The 23,553-nt window shown below is 38.6% G+C and overlaps 1 protein-coding gene across 5 annotated transcripts in view; it reads right to left on the bottom strand.

Moving 5' to 3' along the window:
* Positions 1–10,081: 10,081 nt before the first annotated feature.
* Positions 10,082–23,553, bottom strand: part of CCDC171 (coiled-coil domain containing 171) — a 153,273-nt gene continuing 139,801 nt past the window's right edge. For all 5 annotated transcript variants that reach the window (XM_030004382.1, XM_030004383.1, XM_030004378.2 and 2 more), the window contains one exon: positions 10,082–10,380. Coding sequence is in view for 2 of the 5 variants with exons in the window: in XM_030004380.2 (XP_029860240.1) it covers positions 10,339–10,380 (42 nt within the window). In the remaining 3 variants the exon portion in view is untranslated. The remainder of the gene's footprint in view (positions 10,381–23,553) is intronic.

The raw sequence follows: 23,553 nt of genomic DNA on the forward strand, positions 1-23,553 counted from the left end.
TATTGCTCAGTGCTCTTTGCAGCACAGTTGTGAGCTTCTGGAAGCTGGAATGATTTATTTTTTGCCCTTGAGCCAGTGGCAGACATGAGAATTGAGTTCCCACAGGTCAGAGCTCTATAGGCCCTGCCTGGTGAACTATACTGCTCTCCGTAGTATACAAGAGACTCAGTGTAGATCTTGGAAGAACACATAGATCTGCAAACTTCACCAGTAATTCCTACTGTGAAGTAGTTAATCTGGTTTCAAACACTTTAATGATACCTTAGACCCTAGGAGGAAGCTAAATATATTTACTTAAACCCATAAAGGCATGTACTTGAATGGGCTGCTGCTTCTAAGAAGCTCTGACTATTATGACTTTCTACAGAAACTCTTTGTGATTTACCACTCACATAAGATTCAAACACTTAGTTATTCCCTTAGGAGCCCAGGTGTGATGTCCTGATGTCACCCAATAAGATAGTATGAGAACCAGGAAGTTCACACAATGCATCAAAATTTCGTATAAGCTAGGTCCATTTGCAATTGCAGGCTTCAACCAGGCTGGCTGACATCAACTTGAAAAATGACATTGGCTTGCAAAAAATAATAATAAAAAAAGTTGTAACTCATGAGCATTTGCAAACTCATTTCCAAGACATAGAATTCTAATGACTTCCAGAAAGCATCCTGCAGTCATGAGAAAAATCCTGGAAAGCACAGAGCCCAAAAGCATAACAAAGCCCTATGGGACTAGACAAAGAGCATGCAGACTACTTCAGCCAAAATAAGGAAGTATATAACAGCTGTCCATATGCGGGCAGTTATTTTGGAATAGTTATTCTACTGTGCAAAAGCACAATATGAAATATACCCCACCCATTGTGCACACAAGCTCTTGTAGGCTCACCAGTGTTTATTGCTTCCCATATTCCTCTTCAAAAGCTTTTGTTTGTTTGAGTCCATAATTTAGAGTATTTTCTATATCGCACTTGCCAAGCCAGCATCTATTTCCTCTTGAGGGTTTTAGACTGGCATGGAGACTTAACACTGAGAAGTATTCAGAGAAAGAACATGAAGTTATTTTGTCCAAACTTAGACAAAGAGAAGATGAAAAGCCATTGGGGTGTCTTAAGGCAAGCTTACAAAAGCTATCAGAAGGTGTTTCTTTAACAAGTCTGCCTTCTGGAGTTGGCTTTGTACTTTCAAGGTACATTTACTAACATGTGTGACACACCTGACAAAAGAATCTTGAGATTAATGTATTTATCTAAAGACACAAAAATTCTGTCTTATCAGTCCTCTCAAGAGGCAGTTTGAAAACATATACAAGAAAAAAAAAAACTAGTTCACATTTCCTCAGTGTATAATGAATATTGCCACCATTTAGACAGTATAGGATTCCTACTCCACCAGAGTACAACTGCTCTGTCTTGCACACTTTTTCTACAGCAGCACAATATGTCAGTGCATACTTTGCTGAAGAGAACTTTCTGTCAACAATCAGTGTTTCATTGGCATTAATGTGCAGTAAAAGACAACGAAGCATGACTCAATTAAACCACCAAATACTGCATTTAAATAACATTAACCCCTGACATTTTAAAAGAACTGTGCAGAATTTTAGCTGCATGACTCTCGTTAAGGTCAGTGCTTTAATATATACAGCTTCCCACCCCAAATGTCTGACATAAACTTGTATTGGCAAGCCAATTGAGAATGAAGCCTGAAACCGGGATTTATCTTCTACTGCAAATATTGCAACCAAGATTTCTCCCATGCTATTGTTTATTGGAACAAATTTTAGCAACCTTCACATGGCATAGAGGTAGGAAAGGATTTCATATTTAATTCCTAATTCCCTTGGGGTTTTTTGATGATACCCACCTTGTGAACTGAGGAAATTATTTTAAAAAGATTTTTCTTCAGTAAAATTCTCAAATGCCGTCTGAACATCACAGGATGGAGGATAGTTTTGGGTCTCTCCCACTGTGTGCCAGAAGAGTCCCACGCATTAGAAAGACTTCATGTATGAAGCCACAATGGTCTGGCAAATCAACACAGCATACAAATTTACTGAAACTTTTGTCTGATTCATACAAAAGTTGCCACTACTTAGACCAGCACTGCTATGCATCTGTGCCAGATTCTTACACCTCACAGCATTTTCCCTGTAAAGCGTAAAAGGTGTATGCCTTACTTAACAGACTACTGTTCACAAGTACACAGTCTATGATGATTGTTGCCAGGACTTTTAGGACCACATCACTCCTGTGAACTAAACCATTCAAGCATCTATGAGTCAACAGTTAGTGGGGCTGCTGTACGGGTTAGCTGTGTATCACGCAAAAAGGAATGTAAATACATATTAAATATAATTACCATTGTTGTTTTCATTTTGAACAAGCTCCCTGCTACCATTATGCAGTGGGAGATTAAAAAGTGTGTTTATCATGAAAAAGAAAGGATACTTACACAAAAATGCTCACAATACTTGTGCTTAAAGTAAATCCAATGTTCTTCATTTTTTAATTGATGACTTTCATTGAATTAGTCAAAACAAAATCCAACAACTCCTGAAGTTTTAATCAGGCACAGTAGAGCCACGAGAAGGCAATCTAATATCAGTAATGATTATTAGTATTATTAGCTTATGAAGGGACAGGAAGTATGGTAAAGTAGAAGTGGTAAACAAAGAACTAAAGAAAAATTATTCAGTGGATCTTCCTACCTCCTGCTGAGCATTTCTTGGAAACAATTTAGTTTTCAGACACCTCCTCATATTTTATTTGTCCTTGTCAATTTTATTCATCAGTCAGTGGACACCAGAAACAGCAGACAAAGGTTCAGTTTCATGTGCATTGCTGAGTAATTGGTTCGTAAAGTAAGAACCTTTTTTTTTTTTAACATTAGCATCGAACTACAATATATAAAATTATATAAACTGCACAAAATCCCTACATGATGCTCACCATGACAGTGATCAGACCCACGTTAGCATGACAAAGAGCATGTCACCTTCCATCTTCCATTGATATGGAAGGACGATTTGCAGAGACCTAACAGAAAACCAAGTCTACATCTGTAAAATTGAAGTCACAGTAGAGGCAGAGAACTTATCAGAGAATGTAATTATATCAGTTTTAATCCCAAAACACTGTACATAAAGGGGTTAAGTAATTTAGCTTTAATATACGTAAGGATCACTGTAGATTTCACTGTATTAAGTGAATATTCAGCAAAGAGGAAAGAAGACACTTGAATACTTTCCAAATAAATACTGAGGCACACTATTGGGCCATACAGAGAGCATGATGTGAAATGATTGTCCAAAAATGATCAGATTTGAAGACCAAAGTGAAGCCAAGTTAGGCAAAATCTAGTAAGTTCATGCTGGGCAAGATGAAAGTTGAAAAGATAGGAAAGAATCTCCTAAAAGATTCATTTTGTGAGTTTGGATTTCAAGGCCAATCAAGAAAAGGATGGAAAGAGAAACACTCAGTAAGCTTGGTGTTCATTGCCAGCAATGGAAGAAAGGTGCTCTTCACATAAAGATTTGTTCCAAACTGTGACACTGCCAAGGGCTTCTTGGGTTTTATTCACTAGAGAATAACCAAACAACAACAAAAAACATCAGGAGAAAAATGCTACTAAAGCAATTTTCTATTTCAAAGGAGTTTAAATAATTTTTAGAAGCTAAGGTATACCACTGAACATGCAGATATATTGAAAATTTAAAGCCTTGGAAAACCTTTCAAGTATAGGATGACAGCAGTATGATCAGATGCTGTTGTAAGTGATCAAATGATCAAACTGACCTAACTGACAAACAGGATATATAAAATACTGCATTTCACTTAGCAGTGTTTGGGAATTTTGAGAGCCCTTTACTCAGCAAAATGGCCCACTGTTGAGTAAGGAAATATGGACTACATACATGGACAGTAAGTCAGTTTCAAAACTGTCTGAACTGGTGGGCTCAGAGAGTTGTAATCAGTGGCACAAAGTCCACCTGGAGGCCAGTCACTGGTGGTGTACCCCAGGGGTCAATACTGGGGCCCATACTGTTTAATAATGACCTGGACAATGGGACCCAGTGCACACTCCACAAGTTTGCTGATAATACAGAGCAGGGAGAAGTGGTTGATAGACCAGAATTGTTTGCTGCCATCCAGAGGGTCTTTGACAGGCTAGAGAAATAGGCTGACAGGAACTTCATTAAGTTCAAAAAGAGAAAAGAAAGCTCTCTACCTGGGGTGGAATAACCTCATGCACCAGGACAGACTGCGGGACCAAGACTGACTGGGGACCAATTGGCTGAGGAGCAGCTTGGCAGAAAACTACCTGGAGGGCTCACAGGCTCCATGTTGACCACAAGGCAGCAACGTGCCCTTGCGGCAAAGCAGGCCAACAGGCCAAATGCCTCCTCGGGCTGCATCGGGCAGATAGCTGCCAGCAGGTCGAAGGAGGTGATCCTTCCCCTCTATTCAGCACTGGCGATGACGTATCTGGAGTACTGGCTTGTACTCTGTTTGTATGGCAAGGTTTTGGTAGCGGGGGAGGGGGCTACAGGGGTGGCTCCTGTGAGAAGCTGCTAGAAGCTTCCCCGGCTCCAAGTCGGACCCACCTCTGGCCCAGGCCGAGCCCATCAGCGACGGTGGCAGCACCTCCGGGAGAACAGATTTAAGAAGGGGAACTGCAGTGAGTAGGGGATTGGAATGTGAGAGGAACCCCTCTGCAGACACCGAGGTCAGTGCAGGAGGGGAGGAGGAGCTCCGGACGCCGGAGCAGAGATTCCCCTGCAGCCCGTGGGGAAGACCATGGTGAGGCAGGCTGTCCCCCTGCAGCACATGGAGGTCCACGGTGGAGCAGATATCCACCTGCAGCCCGAGGAGGACCCCACGCCCGAGCAGGTGGGTGCCCGAAGGAGGCTGTGACCCGGTGACCCTGTGGGAAGCCCACGCTGGAGCAGGCTCCTGGCAGGACCTGTGGCCCCGTGGAGAGAGGAGCCCACGCTGGAGCAGGTTTGCTGGCAGGACTTGTGACCCCGCGGGGGACCCACGCTGGAGCAGTGTGCTCCTGAAGGACTGCAGTCCATGGAACATACCCACAATGGAGCAGTTTGTGAAGAACTCTAGCCCATGGGAAGGACTCACATCAGAGAAGTTCATGGAGAACTGTCTGCCATGGGAGGGACCCCACACTGGAGCAGGGGAAGAGTGAGGAGTCCTCCCTGTGAAGAAGAAGGAGCGGCAGAGACAACACGTGATGATGAACTGACCACAACCCCCATTCCCTGTCCTGCTGTGTCGCTCAGGGGGGAGGAGGTGGAGAAAATCTGGAGTAAAGTTAAGCCCAGGAAGAAGGGGGGGGGGGGGGGGGGGGGCGGGGCAGGAGTGTTTTAAGATTTGGTTTTATTTCTCATTACCCTAGTCTGATATGACTGGTGGTAAGTTAAACTTATTTCCCCAAGTCGAATCTGTTTTGCCCTTGACAGTAACTGGTGCATGATCTCTCCCTGTCCTTATCTCAACCCATGAGCTTTTCCTTTTATTTTCTCTCCTCTGTCCAACTGAGGCAGGGGAGTGACAGAGCTGCTTTGGTGGGCACCTAGTGTCCAGCCAGGGTCAACCCACCACATGGCTCCAGTCCTGAGCTCCCTAGTACAAGAGAGACAAAGACATACTGGATTGAGTCCAGTGAAGGGCCACAAAGATGACTGACAAAATGATTGGAGCATCTGTCACATAAGGAGAGGCTAAGAGAGCTGTGAATTTTTTAGCCTGTAGAAGACACGGCTCAGAGAGATCTTATCGTGTGTAAATACCTGCAAAATAAAGAAGATGGAGCCACACTATTCCCTGTGGTGCCTAGTGACAGGACAAGAGGCAATGGGCACAAACTGAAACACATGGAATTCCATTTAAATATAAGAAAAAAAACACCTTTACTTTGAGTGTGCTTGAACACTGGAACAGGTTGTCAAGAGAGACTCCATCCTTGCAGATATACAAATCCAACTGGACGTGATGCTCAGCAACCTGCTGTAGCTGACTGTGTTCTGAGCAGGGGCGCTGGACTACATGGCCTCCAGAGGTGCCTTCCAACCTCAGCTGCCCTGAGTTAATTTGGTAAAGGTATCCAAGAAATGGAAGAGACTCCCATAATCCTATATCAAACTTTATTGGCAGTAAAGCGTGTGCTGAATTTGCAAACATGTGCGGGAGACGGGGGGAGCCGGAAAGCCCTTCTGTACTACTGGTGTAGTAGGAATTGCTTATAGTATATGGAGTGATAATACAGTCAGCCCAATAACCACATGCTTTGCTGAGATGTATACACATACATGTGCACACAGGCACACACACAATTTGTACTAACAGCTGTAAAACTTCCCTTTGCAGGGAAGAAATCATATATTTCATAATCTCTTTTCAGAGATGAGTTGCTTGGTGGGAAAATAAATTATTATGAACTTTGGGACTGATCAAAAGGCAGATCTATGACCAATTATTTGTTGTGCCACATTCAAAAAATGTGGGGACTATTCTAGCCCCACCAAACATGGGCTTTCTTCTAAGGAAAGTGGTTGGTTGTTCTCATGGAGCAGTGCTGATGATGGAGCTGAGATTATCCAAGTGGAAGCAGTCCTCTTGAAATCCCAGGCCCAAACCATGAAAAGCTCTGAAAGTAAGGATCAAGGTCTCAAGCTCTGCTATTTTCAAAGCAAGCCAGAGAGAGCAGATGGTATAAAACAGTCAGGATGCTCTTTTGGCAGCTACTGTTACTTAACTGTGTTGCCACATTTTACACAAGCATTATTTTTATTGTGTCCCCCAAAAAGGGAAAGAAGTGCTTTGGTGGGATCATTTTTAAACTGCTAACACAGGATCTTGCCAGCTGGATTTCTTCTATTCATTTGGAGCTTGTCACAAATTTCAATTTATCAGATGCCTGGAAAAGCAACACAGGAATATTAGACTAACGATGATCCATCCGGTTTACTACTCAACAACTTCTTCACAGTATGAGAAAGAGGAGCTTTCCTTTACAAATGGGACATCTGACATCCAAACAAAAGATATTTCAAAGTCTCTTCAAAGAAGATGGGTTTAAGAAAAATAGTCTGTAACTTGCAGTTGGTCAATATTTAAACAGAGTAAATGAGGTAGACATCCTCCTTCCAATGAAAACATACAAGCTAGTTCTTGTGAGAAATGATAGCTCATTAGATTATTCCCATTAACTACACTCAGTTTGCCATTGCTATGGCCCCTGTGAAATCACATGAACCTATGCTTGAAGCAGTGACTGGAGGAACTGGAGATCAGTCCTAGTCTCAATAAGATACAGATTTCAGAAGGGAATTCTTCTTCCGTTTCTACATGCACATAGATGGGAAAGGGACAAATATGCTGCAAAGTTTCTTCAGTAGTTTGAGGTCACGTAGCAAAGAATAGGCACTTTCTTTCTCAAACTATAGAGTACCATGAGAATATATTCTAAAAAGTAAAGCGCATACATGCTTCTATGCATATGTCCTAGTTTCAGCTGGGATAGAGTTAACTGTCTTCCTAGTAGCTGGTACGGTGCTATGTTTTGAGTTCAGTATGAGAAGAATGTTGATAACACTGATGTTTTCAGTTGCTGCTAGTAGTGTTTAGACTAATGTCAAGGATTTTTCAGCTTCTCATGCCCAGCCAGTGAGAAAGCTGGAGGGGCACAAGAAGTTGGCACAGGACACAGCCAAGGCACCTGACCCAAACTGGCCAACAGGGTATTCCATACCATATGACGTCCCATCTAGTATAGGAACTGGGAAGTGGGGGCGGGGAATCGCCGCTCGGGGACTAGCTGGGTGCCGGTCGGCGGGTGGTGAGCAATTGCACTGCGCATCATTTGTACAGTCCAATCCTTTCATTATTGCTGTTGTCATTTTATTAGTGTTATCATTATCATTATCCGTTTCTTCTTTTCTGTTCTATTAAACTGTTCTTATCTCAACCCGTGGGTTTTGCTTCTTTTTCCCAATTTTCTCCCCCATCCCACTGGGTGAGGGGGGAGTGAGTGAGCGGCTGCGTGGTGCTTAGTTGCTGGCTGGGGTTAAACCACGACAGCATAGTAGAAAGAAAAATGCTCAGTAAAATATATTCTTTCATTCTTCATACAAATATAACAGATCTTCAACATTTTATTTGGGAGAGCAGAATACAGTACTTGCAGTGCCTTTACCAGGAACAGTCACTGTCAGGAAAAAGGGGAGCCAAGACTTTTGGAGGGAAACTAAACTTCTTTCTTCAGCATGCAAGACTAAATACATCATCGTAAAGAAAAGGAGTGTTCTTCCTCTATCAGCCAACTCTTACATGTGAGAGTTCTGCAGGATTTATTATTGTTTTTACATGGCTCTATATTAGTATACACACACACATGCCCAGCATGGCTGTGAGCAATGGACTTGCACAATAGGGGGATACCTGAAAGCTTGAAGCTATCTTTGATTAAAGTTCTTCTGTTGTAAATTTAAGATTTATTTTAGCTTTTCTGGTACCTGAAAACAAGGGTATTTGGAACACTTTGGTCATTGTAAATGGTGTATTATCTATGCAAATATTGTTTTCCAACCAAAATGGAATTTCAGTAGTAGTCGAGAGGCTTTAAAATGAAATCCTACATTTGACATATTAGAAGAAATTACAAATTCCATAATGCATAATATTATTTTTCTAATGTATCACTGGCCCACAATGAGAAACAATCTATTATATAGATTTTGCATTCAATCTTTTTGTCAAAAACTACATAGCACATCAAAAGTTAATAGCACTGGGGAGTTCAGTGATTAATATGAAAACAAATGGTATATTACAAATTTTCTTTTGTTCTTCATTCACAATGATGAAACTGCTAAGATTTAACCTTTAAGGGTTAAAGAGTTTAATCAATGTCAATGTCTGATCTTCTGAAGGCGATAAAGAACAGTCTGTCTAGCGATACCCAACAGAACATCACTTTGTCAAGCCACAAAGCGCCCAAAAGCTTGTCAAGTAAGTTACCAGAAACCTCTTTGTGGTTAGAACTCAGCTCCTTCCTGCTTGACCTATTATTTGATATTTGACCACTTGGTTGCAAGACACTTGCTCTTTCCAGCTGAAATGTCACTGGGGCATCTTGTCAGCTCCCCGACATCTCGGCCTGACATACAATTTTACTTTTGTGTGCTACAAGGCAGAAAATGCAGGGCAATGGCCTTGCTTTAAATTCTGTCAGCATCAAAGATGGGCGTCACTCTTGGGTCCTACCAACAACAACAAAAAAGGAGTCTATTTGAAGGTCAAAACAGCCATTACTTTAAAGTCTTTCAGCTTAAACTAAATATATTACCTGCAACACTGGTTTGGGAACTGTCCTTATAAAGTACATAAACATATCATCAGAAATCCTCCCTGCACAATTGTTCTTCTTTCTTATGAAATGCAGACTTGATAAAAGGGTGAGTTTTCAGCGCCTGCAGGGACCAGATTCAGCAGTTAACTTAACTTGTTCAAATAGGCAAGTGGTATCATGTAGCTTTACAAGGAGCAACCTGACCTTCTCACATTGACCAGCAGTGACATTATTGTGCAGGAAGAGAAGCAGTCACATCATTTCTGTTTTGCACAACCTGCTTAAAGTTTGCAACTAAATGCTTGTCTTCAGTTGAGCTGACAAGAGAAAAGAGGGGGCTCAGTGAACCATGGCAGGGCTGCCATGAAATGACAGGAATCATTGGCATACATTTCAAATAGCTCTCTCAATCCTATTAAAGTATTGCAGTCCTGCTTTAAAATAGACAAGTATGAAACAACTTTGATAGATAGAGACTAAAATGGCTTATTGATTTTTTTTTTTTTTTAAGACTGAGGAAAATTACCCAAAATGTGTCATTCTTTAACATTTAAAAATATACTACATAAAAAATGAACAACTGCAATAAATAAAAGTTAAAAAAAATAACTCTTTCGGTATGCAAAGAATGAGAAGTGCAGAGATGTGAACATATGAATGCACATTTTCATAGAAATGTAAAATTAATGTCAAAAATACATACGCTGAACTACAATTCAAAGGTAGCAACAAAATTGCACTTTAATTGCATCATTTTACATTAATGCAATTTTTTCCTTCTAAAAGATTATTGATACAAAGAACCTGAAAATCCATTTTCCATTGTTCTTTTGGGACTGGATGTGACATTCAGGCTGAAGGAATAGACTGAAGACTGAGAACTGGCTCTATTGTGCATAAAACTGCAGGATGTGTCAGGTTCATCTCACAATGCCAAAAAATCTGGGATACAGCTCTGCTCAGGCTGAATTCCTAGCTTGAAGCCATGGTGATGTTTGAACTCCCTCTTGATTCCTGGAGTAAAATAAAGTAATAATAAAAAACAAAACAAAAAAGAAACTACATTTACTGTTAAACAAGCAAGAAAAATAATTCCATTATGCCTTTCACAAAAGTATGCATATGAAGTATTTGCAAGTGTTTGCTTCTTGTTTCAATCACTTATTTAAAATATATGGTACCTGAATATATATATTAACCTTTAATAAGCAGGAACAAAGGACATTAGCTAGAGTATTCTGCGTAAGTGCTAGGAAACAATAGCCTACTTTATCTGAAGTGCTACAAATACTTACAGAAAACTTTTACCCCTCTTCATCATAATTTTTAGGGTGTGTTTTTTTAATCAAGTAAACAAACTTACTCTACAGTCTCCCTGTCACTGTATTAGGAAAAAATATGCCATGCTAACCATGGAAGGTATTAATTTATTTTTAAACATATTTTACCATCAATTGAAATCCAACACTTAACACTCTTCAAATGTTAGCCTGTTAGAAGATGGCCAGAGAATATAAACTGAATGTATGTTGATGGGGAACATGATTCATATTTCAATGAGTCTCGACATTCAGTCAAACAGTTATAAAGGTTAGACCAGTTAAAATTCAACATTAAATAACTTCCAGCACCAAAACATCGTGCATCCTACTTTGAAAGATTATGGGTAATACCAGTGTATCAGCATTAATAATTTTTAAAATGCTAAATAAAGACACTCTGTATTCCCTTGAATATCCATAACAATAAACAAACTTAAGAAAACACAATGCCATATTGCTCTTCTGCCCTTTACCACAGTACTTTACCCAATGCACTATATAGCTGTGGAAATAACAATCAATTATTTCATCAGGTCATAAAATATGTGAAAACTTCATATGCAAAGTATAATTACAGAAAAGACAAAAGTTAAGACACTAAAAGACTGTTACGGTATATTTGAAGGTTTTAAACACTCTCTCTTCGGCATTTCAGGAAGTGTATATGTGCACATATAAGCACACACACAGAGGCAGAAATGCATATATACAGAGGCACAGATTCCAATATACATACTCATAGATATCCAGACAGAGGGAGAACGGTGTGTGTATATTTATATTTCAACAAATCCAGACTCAATTGTATGTATAAAGACACATTCATGAAAGATTCCCCTTTCCTCTGTTACTATTGCTGGAGAAAAATCGATGGTTGCCTCTAACACCTACTTCAACAGTTCCCTTTGATATGGACTCTTTTGATTTCCTGATTCACCACAAGCCATATTGCAGCTACTGTAGACAGCTAGGTTATGTTAGACCTTCATTAAGAACCCATACAGTAGCAAATTTAGACAACTACTTCAAGTTTATAGTTAAAATGAGGTAGTGCTTTGAGTTTTTCTAAACTATGGTGGTGATGAGGATGAGAGAACCAGCAGAACTGGTAAGTATGATCTGTAACACTCCAGCTTTTCAGTCCTTCTGGGCTAAATGCTATGCAGAATGGGAACCACTAAAAAGCCAAAGCACAAACAAGGTTTTCTGCATGGGTACCAGCACATCTGAAACAAGATCTCAATGAAGGCATCCACTTATTACACCAATTAACAGTCTGTTATTTGTACACTTTAATCAGCTGACCACATAGCCAAAATTCTCTCTAAAATGAGTCATTCATAAAAAATATTATGACAATATTGAAATATGCAAATAACTTGTGATGTTCTAAAAACAATTCTGTGTGTAAAGAAATGGAATCAGTAAGATATAAGCTATAAACAGGTTTCACTCTGGATAACAAATATTGAAGACACATTTAAACATATTAGTTTGTACTGCTTTCAACATCTCAATTAATCAGCATATCACAATGAGTAAAAATCACATGCTACAATTACACTCTCATAATACTCCTTTGCCAGATGAAGTGAGGGTTTTTTTGAAGAATATGGCATCAAAATCCCAGTAAGGAGATAAGAAATCGTATTTCCTTGGAGAGTTGCAAAAAAAAAAAAAGTATGAAACTTAATGATTGGCAGCAAGTCAATAGACTATGTTACAGTAAAAGCTTCACTGTTGGGGGAAAAAAGCTCTGTTTTAGTTAATCCTGTGCTGTACTTCTTACAAAGAACGGAATACTATTCATTGAATAGAAGGGAAATCAGATCTAATAGCAATGTGATTGATGTAAAAAAAAAATCTTGGCTGTTACTCATAAGAACTGTTTTGATCCAATATCATTATATATGCTCATGATGAATAAGAAAATAGGATTCTATAGGTTAGAAGAAAAAATACTCAGAACTGTTATAACACTCATTGTTTGAACACATACCTGTACGCAGGAATTTTAAAGGCAGTTGTAATTTCCCCAACAGACCTGTTTCAACATTATTGTATTTAGACACCTTTCTAAAACATGTATTAAATTGACAAACTCAAATGACTGTGCCAGAGATGTGATGATAATCCATCATATAAATATGCATTTAGGTAATTTTTAAAAGAGGAATTATGTATCTTAAATAAGGTGTCTGTTCAGGTAAATCTTTAGCATAGCACTTTTTTTTACCCGATAAGCTGTAAATGATTCCATCTAAACTGTTACACTTCATCAGGTAAACAGATATTTAGGACACAATATATCTAGCAAAAATATGCTTTCAAAATATTTATGTAATATAGTAATTGGTTATGTCCTTCAGTCATTTTTCAAAGTTTGATAGCCTAACTTTATAAAACATGTTTTCCCAAAGACGAAAACGTGGAAGGTTAGTCTACATTACGGACTAATTGCGTTCTAAACTATAGTTAACTCAAGCAATTTTTTAGTATTAGACACGGAAAAAGATTTCTAAAATAATTCTTCTCTACAGGTTTTCTTCTGTGACTAACCTATGATCACATTTAGGATCTAGTTTACAGGTTGTCTCATGATACATGAACTGTTTTACCAAAGTTAAAACTGATTTATAGTGGGTTGCTTTATTATTTATGATATTGTGAGGCAATACTATAATATCATCATGTATTATATCCTTGTATCTGCTTTTATTGCAATGTCAGCCTACTCAAAAGCATCATGTTGTGATCAAAGACACCCCATTTTGCTTTTATGTATCAATACCTGTGGAATAATATGCACAGTGAGACACTTTGAATTAGAAGACTGTGCATGTGTTATGACAGTGGTGCAAACAGATAACTACATAAAGAAATTCATTGTTAGAAGTATACTGTTTATCTTCAATGGTAGGAGTAAAATCTATAACCAGAGCTGAAGCCACAAATCAGTCAGAATGGTTTCAGCCTTCAAAGTCTACACAAGGATAATTTTACTGGACCACAATTTTCACTGTAATACCACACTACAACTTTTCAGTTGCCCTCTACTATTTGTATGTTACAAAAATAACTCCTTCCAATTTTGGCATTTCCCACCACTAATTTTAGTCACTTTAAACTGCTTTCAAATACTCAACTTCAAAACACAGTAGCCCAAACTTCCCTTCCACTTTCTTATTACATGTAACATTCTATATTATTAAAAAATCAGAATAATAAAAAGTGGTAAGGTTTTTGTGAGTTAAGGCTTCTGCATTGTGAATAACAAGCTTTTATATATGGCTTTGACTGAGGTAAGTAAGTAATGAAACTGCCTAGAATCAGAACAGAAAATGACCGAGTAAGGGATGAAATAAAAGGGCAGAAAGAATAACACTGAAGTTACAACATAATACAAAGACTCAGTTATGGGTGTTCCCTGTGTGATGATGCAGATGCAGTAAATAATAAGTTCAGTGTTTTATCTCAAGGTAAATTAAAGACAATCATTGAATTACAGGGCCAAAGTGTGATCTGGAAATCACCAGATTACAGAACACTTAGGTGTGTGAGGATGCCTGACAGCAAACAGAAGCGCAGAGGGAGGAGCAAGCTGTAGTTTCTTCTGAATTCCAGCAACCTCTAAAATCTCTGGAAAGCCTGTAGCACAGTCCCTCAAGAGTATGAAGAAACGTAAGATGAGCACAGATGCAGAGAGTGATGGAGGGAAAGTGGGAAACAGTCGATGTATTTCTCCACAATTGATTTCCAATACTGATTCCTCTCACCCCAACTCTAGAACATACATATACACAGTAATACCAGTAGACAGCAAATCAAATGGCCAATAATGTTCTTTTCAGCTTCTCCCACCTATGTTACCATTGTAGCTTGCATCATGTCACTGTAGCAACAGCAATTCCAGTAAGAGTTAAAGAAACAACCACTGCATTTGATAACCGTTTTGCAGGACTTATGTGGAAAACCTGTTTCCCTATAGAGAAAGATGCACATTTTCAGATCATTCACAGCCTCCTTCGTAGACTGCTATTTCCAAAACTGAGTTGCCTTTTGCTAGACAATGCCAATGGACTTTGAGTATGCTCCTCATTCTTTTGCTGTAAAAAGTAGCTCCAAGAGCCATTTCTCACTCTCAGTGAAATAAATAAAATATCAGAAACTGGTGCTTAAAATGGGAAGTATTACTAGTGGGTGTCAGCACAATACAGTTGTAGTTAACAAAATTCTTCAAAGCAGGAATGCAAGATGGCCAAAACTGCAAAGTTTGCTTCCCATGTCAATGATTTTGCAATTCTGTATGCTTAGGCAGTAGGACTAAATTGGTACTCTGACACAAAGTAGGAAAAGGGTAACATTCGGTATAAATTTTAATTGTCAGCACTCCTGCCTGGATTCTGCAAACAACTTGCTATCAGCGAATAATTCAATGGGCTGCCAACTCATTACATATTAAGTCAGAAAGGTAAACACACAACACACTTTGGGTGCTGGTAGCCAACAATACTAATGGCTTTTTTCATTATCAAAGAATTCCCTCTTCCACTTTCAGGAGTTTTTAAACAAACATATGAGTCTGAAATATCTGGAAATAATTTTTTTTTCTGCTTTGCAAATGCCTTAGCATTAATGCCTTCAGTGAAATCACACTCTAGAGGATGTATTCTTGTTTTATTCAAACATACTTAAACCTGGTATGTTTGAAGAACACACAGGATTGGATGGATTATCACATCAGATGAACACCTTATCTTCAATGTTTGGCTTAAAGACAAATAATTTGTTTTTGCATTGCTAATTTTGATTATTTCTAAATACTTTGGCCAAAATCCACCATACAGCCTATATAGTAAGTTTCTCGTCCAGATGCTTCATTGGAATACACACGGAAGTCTCCCATTTTCAGGTCAAATTCTCTGCACCACACTAGTAATACCAAAATATTAGGCAAACTATCCAGCGCACTATTCTCATGGTGAAATGAGCAGTCTGTACTGATTTCAATCCAGGTTACCGAATTCTTTAGTACTTTTTGTCCGTGCTGCCTACCACTGTCTTTCCACTTTTATTTATTTATTTTTAATCCAATTAGCTAACCCAAATGGCTATTGGTTTAACTTGTGCTGCATGTTGCAAAGATCATTGAAAGGTACACTATGCTCTTACTAAACTGTTGTGACACCTCTCTGTTTTGCATCAGTGTATCACACTGTTGCTATCTTTAACTGATGCTCCTCTTGCTTCCAAGAAAGCCTTTCCTGCTATGTGAGTTTTCCCACAGCTTTTCATTGCCTCAGATCAGTATTCCTCTCTCTCATGGTTCCCCCTCAGCTCTTCACTTCTTTCTAGCAAGAAGAGGAGAAAGTGACTACAACCAGAGACTAAAACACTCACAACACCATGCTGACGCACAAGTGGCTCATGAAGTGGTCCTCCCCACTTAGCCTTTTCTTCTGCCAGTACTAGTGGGAAAACAGTCCCTACCCAACTAAAGTGTCAAACTTCATATTCTCTTGAGAAATATATTCAGTCATCAGCTGAATTCCTAGACAGTGTGACTGTCTGACGTAAGCCTTCAAAGTTCTGTCTGAGTTGCATGTATACTGCCGCTCTAGCAGAAAAAGGAAAGATGCGTATTTACATTCATTTTGCCAAACATTAGCATCTTCTGTCCAATCATTTGAATGCAGAAGTGTTAGGAGAAAACAGCTTAGAGAACAAGGGTTGACACATACAGTGTGAAATCTTAAGGTGCTTGAATGCAATGAGGGAGAAAGTGAGACAGAACCACATTTCATCTCCCTAACTGTGCTATAGTCCACATGAACTTTGTGACAGGTCTCTGTCTCTCAGCCACACTTCACTACCTTCTGCTGACATTCAGCTGTCAAACAGCAACCCTTTACCATGCCCCTAACATGCTCTACAGCTTCACCCAATTAACTCGCTTTCACTTGACATTGCAGCAAAAAGCTTCATAATAGGTGGTCAAGGTGCATGGTGTCTGCTTGCCCTCTAACTGCTCACGCACAGCAAAATGCTTAGCTACCTTCCCTTTTGTCTGTTTGCTCTGAACCAGTGCAATTACAATTTAGGCATTCTGCTACTACACAGGACAAGGACAGCAGACCTTTGCCAGTGGTGCGTTAATCTATCTTTTACCAAAGACTGATTTTAATGCAGAATCCTAGAGCTAATCATCATGAACATTTTGGAAAAAAAGATTCTGTGAAATACTTCAATCACTTTATAATTAATAAAGATACCCTGTATCAGCAATATGGATGCAAGGGGAAAAGAGGGAAAAAGTAATTATTTCTAACAGTAACATTTAACAACATAAAGGAGAAAGGTCTAGGAACAATGAAAGTGTCTTTTATGATTCAGCTTTCTTGCATTAAAAAAATCTTTAGGCATTCAGGAGATTAATTTTTGCTATGCATTTCTGCCAAATATGCAATATTTTTGAGGAATAATATTCAGAAATACAAATCTATGTAGCTAACAAAACAAATGAACTATTAAAAAAATGGAAATCAACATTTTAGGATTGTCCTGACAGCTTATATAAAAACAAGAACAAACATGGAACTCACTGTTACTTTGCAGACAGATGCCTTGAGAATACTCCAGTTTGCTCACTACTTCTCTCAGGTATATTTGTATTAAATATGTGGAGTAGGTCAGAAAAGGCCCTTTAAAAATCCAATATGCAATAAGTACTGATGATGTTCAAGCACTCTTTGCTGAAGAGGCATGCTGCTAACCAAGGGTGGAACAGTCTGGATGAGCACTGGTGTCTGGACAGTGGAATTAGGAGTCACTGTAGCAAATGCCTTCTGGTGACCTTATGGGTTTCAACTACCAGAACTCCAGCAATGCAAGACTCAAAAGACTATCCAGCTTTTTCAGGTTCTGGTGTGTTACAAGTTCAGGTAAGTTATGCTTTCCCACCGTATCTACAGGGACAAGTGCTCTTGAAGTTCTCTCTAAAAACCATTGAAAGGGCATTTTTTCACAGAATAAATCTGATTTTCATAAAGAGAAGCAGACATCCGGTTTGTGGAAAGTGCAAGCTCAAGAGAAGCCATAAGCATGAAGGAAGAAAAACAAAAAGGAAATATATTGATTGAGGTGTAAAGCAGATACCTCACTCGACAGGAATTTATGGCAAGGACATAGAACCAACTTATCTTTATGAAAGGTGGTGAAAAGAAGCAAGTCATAAGGACTTGGAACTCGCACACCTCTGGCAGAGGTTGCTGATGCAAAAATGGGTAGTTTTGCAGCAATGAAAAAAAACGTAGCGAACATCTCACTCAGATTTCAAGCAGGAAAATGGTATTACTCAGACTTAAAATGAAGTGCCACGGACACACAAGGCCTCTTAGTGGAGAATATTATTGCAGATCTCTCCAAAAACCTTTAGATGAGCAAAAAGTGATTTCAGTCCACTTGGTTGTGAGAATATAATCTGGTGTTCATAATCCTGAAGTGAGAAGGGAAATGCTGATATCTTGAATTGACAGCCTTTAGCATCCCCTAACAAACAGCAGATTGATGTTAGCTCTTAGGAGACAACAGAATTAGGATCATAAACTGGGTACAGACATGGTTTATGCAACCTATCTGCACCTATTTGAAAAACAGACTGATTGTAATCTGTTATCCAAAACACAGACAAACACTTGTATGCTGAGTAAGAACATCTGCATTTGCGTTAGGCTACAGGCTAATCTAAATATCAGTTCATCTAAATAAGTGTATTAAACTGAGTAGCCTCTTAAAAAGATACTCTAATTATAGCGCAAAAAATGACTGACTTATACCGCATGCTTAGAAGTGAACTATTACTAGTCAACTTCATTTTCTCAAAATGAATGTTAATTATTAAAATCATCAATGTATTAGGAGGACAAAAGGTTCCACCCTTTTAGCACTGGCCAGTGTAGTGTACATTTTCTGGACTGTCCACTGCAGATGTGTAGCCTGCTACCTCCCAGACAAAATCCTGATAAAGGCTCCGTCCCCCTCCCCCATAAACTAGCTTAGAGAAAGATTCACAAGAGGTACATTTGGCTCCCTGTAGGTTTGGGATAGTTTTCAAACTTCTGTTTGCTTATCCAAAACAAGCATGTTCATTCACCCCCAGTAAAACTTAGCTGAAGTAACTTCAGGAGGGAGTTACTCCTTCTCCCATAAATTGCATGCAATATCTGAAGCAGTATATATTAAATAGATTTCTAAAGGGTATTTTTATAACAGTAATGGTCATGGAAAACAGTTGGCTTTCCGGCAGTATTGCTTATAAAATATCAGTTGATATCTGAATAGCCTAAAAAAAAATATTTTAGGTTCAATTTCAGTTGATGGCTAACATGTAGGTCTTTTGTAAATGCAAGATCCAAATTACACTAACTGGGCAAGGAATCAAGCTTATCAGTTATAAACAACTTGAGTGTGGGTGAGCTAGGTTTACTGTCTCTATTGGGTTTGGCCAAATTTATATATACATTTATACTTCAGACTGAAATTAAATAAAAAAATCTAATAATTACTTCAGCAGAACTTTTTATACTTACTAGATTTCTGAGCACAATTTGCCTGTAAGAACTACTTTTAGCTCAGGTACTAGGTCATTACTTTCTGTGAGGCTGAACATGCAGTTCAAGTGAGTCCACTAGGCAAGTGGAACTGTTATTTCCTGCACACCAATCATATTTTATGCGAATCCTTTCATATATATATGCCAATTGTGTGTTTGTGTGTTCTGAAAGCACAGAAGAGTTAAAACAAACAAAAAAAACCCCCAAAACTAGAACCACCACCACATACAACACTACAAACTTTCATCAGGCATGTAAAATTTTTATCGGAAGAGTCAAGAAGAACATAGAAGGAGACTTGGAGAGAGGTTTCTTCAGGTTTTTAGTTTTTGAAAAATAAGAAGCTGTAACACAACTTTAAAAAATCATTTTACACAGGGAGGTTTCAGTAACTTAGTGTGCCTTGTACATTCCAGAATGATACTTTAAATTCCTTTATTCAGAGCTCCCAATTAGATTATGCTCTTCTAAAAAATCTCTTAAAAGTGTAGTAAACTTCAGTAAGTTATTAAATTAAACTAGAAATTCCTAAAGCAATGGCATGTTTTGACATGCACAAATTAAAATGAAACTGGATGACTTTAAGTGTCAGGAAGCTTTGCAAAGTCCTGGTTAAGTTACAATACATGCTCAGGCTCCCAAAAGAGTGCAATTCATTTACTTGACCCTGTGAAAGAAAACTTGATGTCACACTGAGTCTGAAAGACTAACTGGTCCCTGACCATAAGTGTATAACCACCACATGAGCTGATCCTTTTGTGATCAAATGAGACCCTTGGTACTCAACAAAAGCTGAAAAAAATAGTGTATTATTTAATTATTGTGGCTCTGGCCTCCAAGGGCTTTCTTTGTCAAATTACCTGCAACACCTAGATAGGACAAAAGGCTTTCAAAATATTGGTGAACATACAAATTTAAGAGAGGCAAGTATTGAAATGTCAGCTTTGCAGTGACATTTACTGAGTGAAGTATGGGTTTATGGGCCAATTTCAGTTGATCCAAAAGATCCAAAAGTGTGGTGTCTTAAAGCAACATGGCTTTAAAGGTTCCATGGGTCCCTCTCTAAAAAGCTGTAGGAATTGAAGCTGTTAAACTATCTGAAAAGCATGAAATGGAATCATTGCATCATCATAATGTCACTTTGCTTTCCTAATATAATCACATGTGACAGGGAAACTCTGCTGGTGATTAACCACACTATTCTTGCCTATATTTTTAGTAAATTTTATTACTTACTATGCATTTTAAAGGTTTCCTACTTTCCATTAAAAAACCAAAAAGTCAATTGATTGCTTAACAAAAAAAGGGTCCTTCCTTTCCAAAAGGTAGCATTTCTGAAACGTTTAAGTCAACAAAAAACCCAAGAGGGTCCTTCCTTTCCAAAAGGTAGCATTTCCGAAATGTTTAAGTCAACAAAAAACCCAAATTCTTGTAAAATGGGAAAGACAGTTTAAGAAGCACATTTGTTTCTAAATCTCTTTCTTTAACTGAACCGTCACACAAACTGAAGAAAGCAGAAGTTATTTGAAAAATCAAGATTATTATCACGATAACATCCTTTTAGCTGACAATCAAGCTCTTTACCCTACTGTGTACTCGTTTCACATTTTTTTGTGAAATTGTAAACAACGAATTTTGTAAAATTTGTTCAAGTACTAGTTTATTCAACAGGCCAAACTGCTTCAGGGATCCCAGTCTCTGGAGCAAACAGGTCCTTACTATGATCAACTGGAAAAACTGTGCCTTCACTACATAATGTGGGTTTCACAGACTTCCACGAAAAGTTTTTATACCTAACTTAAAACCAACAACAATAAATAAATAAATAAATGTTGGGTAAATATTAAGCAGTGTGACTTAAATATGTAAAACCCAATAAAAATAAACATTAAGATGTAACTTGCTGACTGCATGCCCTTAAATCATGTCAACATTACAGGAATAAAATTAGGAGTTAAAAACAGTGTTATGCTTCATGCCCTAACTCTGAATTTCCTGTCTTTTTATCTCTGCAAGTCATACTCTCTAATATATTTTAAAGAGTTTTTTTTTTTCATTTCTCACATTAACTTTTATGCTTAAAGTACAAAATGCAAGCAATCAGGCAATGGAATTAGGTAAACACATGTATTTCTACAAAAACACATTACCCTACTGCAAAAATGTCACAGAAAGGAATGCAAAGGTTTGTTCTTTTTTCCCCAGTTGAAAAGGATGCAAACATGTACAATTGAAGGAGAAGGCAGGGGGAATGAGCAAACCAATAGAAAAACAATCTAATTTTATAAATTCCAGAAAGGCACAAAGTATGCTATGGTTTACAGCTACCCTTCTTCATCGCTCTCATTATCTTCCTTTGGCCTGCGGAAGATCCACTCCTCCTCCACTTGGACTAGTGAGGTGAGGTCTGACAGCTGAGAAATCTGCTGTGGGACCAGGGGTGGAGATGATACCCAGCCTTGTGCTCCCATGACCTTACTTCCAGTCAGCATACCAGAAGCAGAGACTAAGAGGAGATACAGCATCAGAGACAGTTGTCTCCTGTGGAGGAAAGTTTGCCGGCTAGCTGGCACTGAATTCTCTGGTGGTGGGGCATCGGTTGTCTCCCTGCCATCCAGAGGGAAACATCAACCTCTAAACATGAGATTTTGTTTTACAAACACGTACAGTACATCTTTTGAGGGGAATACTTACTTCCCCACTATTTTAAATATAGTTTTATGCTTAAACAGATTCTCCAGCACCAATCCAGTTAAATGTCAGCACAAATTTCTTTTTTTTTCCTTTTTTTTTTTAAAGGGTGCATGTAGCATTGTCCATGCTACATTGTAAGTGGGGGCATGCTGCACATATATGCATTTCTGAGGCTGGCTAATAAAGAGGCAGACTCCTGGAAACACTGCCCTAGGTCTTAATTTCTTTTTTCCCTGAGAACTGGACAGTAAGCTAGTGGTACAAAGTAAACACGAAACACCACAAAAGACAACAAAAATCCTTCCACCTATCATCCCAGCCTATTGAATTGCAACTCACATGTAGCATCTATACATCTTGAACTATTTATCAAAGCTAATGCCTGAAGATCAGCACTGAATTTTCTCCTTATAAACAGTGCTTTACATACTTAGCTTGAAACACAAAACCAAACAGGTGTCAGAACAAGAAAACAATTATTCACAACAGTACACCTTATAGGATCTACATTTAAAATGTCAAGAAAATATCAGGAAGATGACAATCTGGATTGCATGGATTCCTTCGCCATTTAAGTATCTGAGCTAGACTCATTCAGGCACAGCTATGCTTTAATCCCCTCTAAAAATTTCTCAGAGAATTCAGAGTCTCAGAACAAACAGACATTCCCTTTATGTTTAACCCACAGTTTAGCAGGGAATAATAGAAGCTTCCCGGCTCTCTTTCTTGAAATAACTTCTTCAAAAGGGAGGAGGAAGCACCTTCTGGCCTGAGTAAAAGTCCTTGAGTCTGGAAAGAAGTGAATTTGTCTGCCTTTGTAGAGAATATTCCTTTTCTTCTATAAAGCCAGTAAAATTATGTCCTCGGCTCTATTCTTTTGTAAAAACTTTTTCCCAGGGTTAAATGTCCTGGTCTATAATACCCAGTTCTCAAAATAACAGCCTGTCTAGCACGCCCAATACTTTTATTTCTATTGCAGTATTAGCGGTATACGTAATAATATAGAAAAGTTTCTTTTAATTTGATGTGCTGAAAATGTCACTTTGAGAGGTGTGGGAAGAAGGCAAAAGAAACAAGGGTGTGTAGAAGACAGGAAGTAAACATATGCGGCTGGTGAATCAAACTCATTGCGCATTACCAATGAAACACATTTTGAAAGACCACTGCAAAGACATCTATCTAATAAGAAATACGGCATCACATGGCTGTCTCCTCCTCACAGTTGCCCTCCACAGCAACTGGGGCCCTTCTGAAACATTCAGGTTCAGAAACCCCATGTACCATTTTGCAAAGAAAATAAGAGACTAGCTCATTCCAGTATTTCACCTTCAAAAAGTGAACAAAATGAAGTGTAGGCACTCACTTCCTTTTTCTCTGTTAATCCGCTGCAGGCAGAGAATGAATGCATGATGATTTTTTGCAGGCCAAACCTGAACCTACCCCTTAGACTTGTTTCCTTATCCAAATCATTAGTTTCTCTAAGTCAATTTCCAATTAGTTGCTCTGGGAGGTACAATTGTTGCACTGGCCTGAGCATTTAGGATAAGAGATGAATGCAG

The sequence above is a fragment of the Aquila chrysaetos genome, chromosome Z (assembly GCF_900496995.4).
Source record: "Aquila chrysaetos chrysaetos chromosome Z, bAquChr1.4, whole genome shotgun sequence".
Taxonomy (NCBI): Eukaryota; Metazoa; Chordata; class Aves; order Accipitriformes; family Accipitridae; genus Aquila; species Aquila chrysaetos.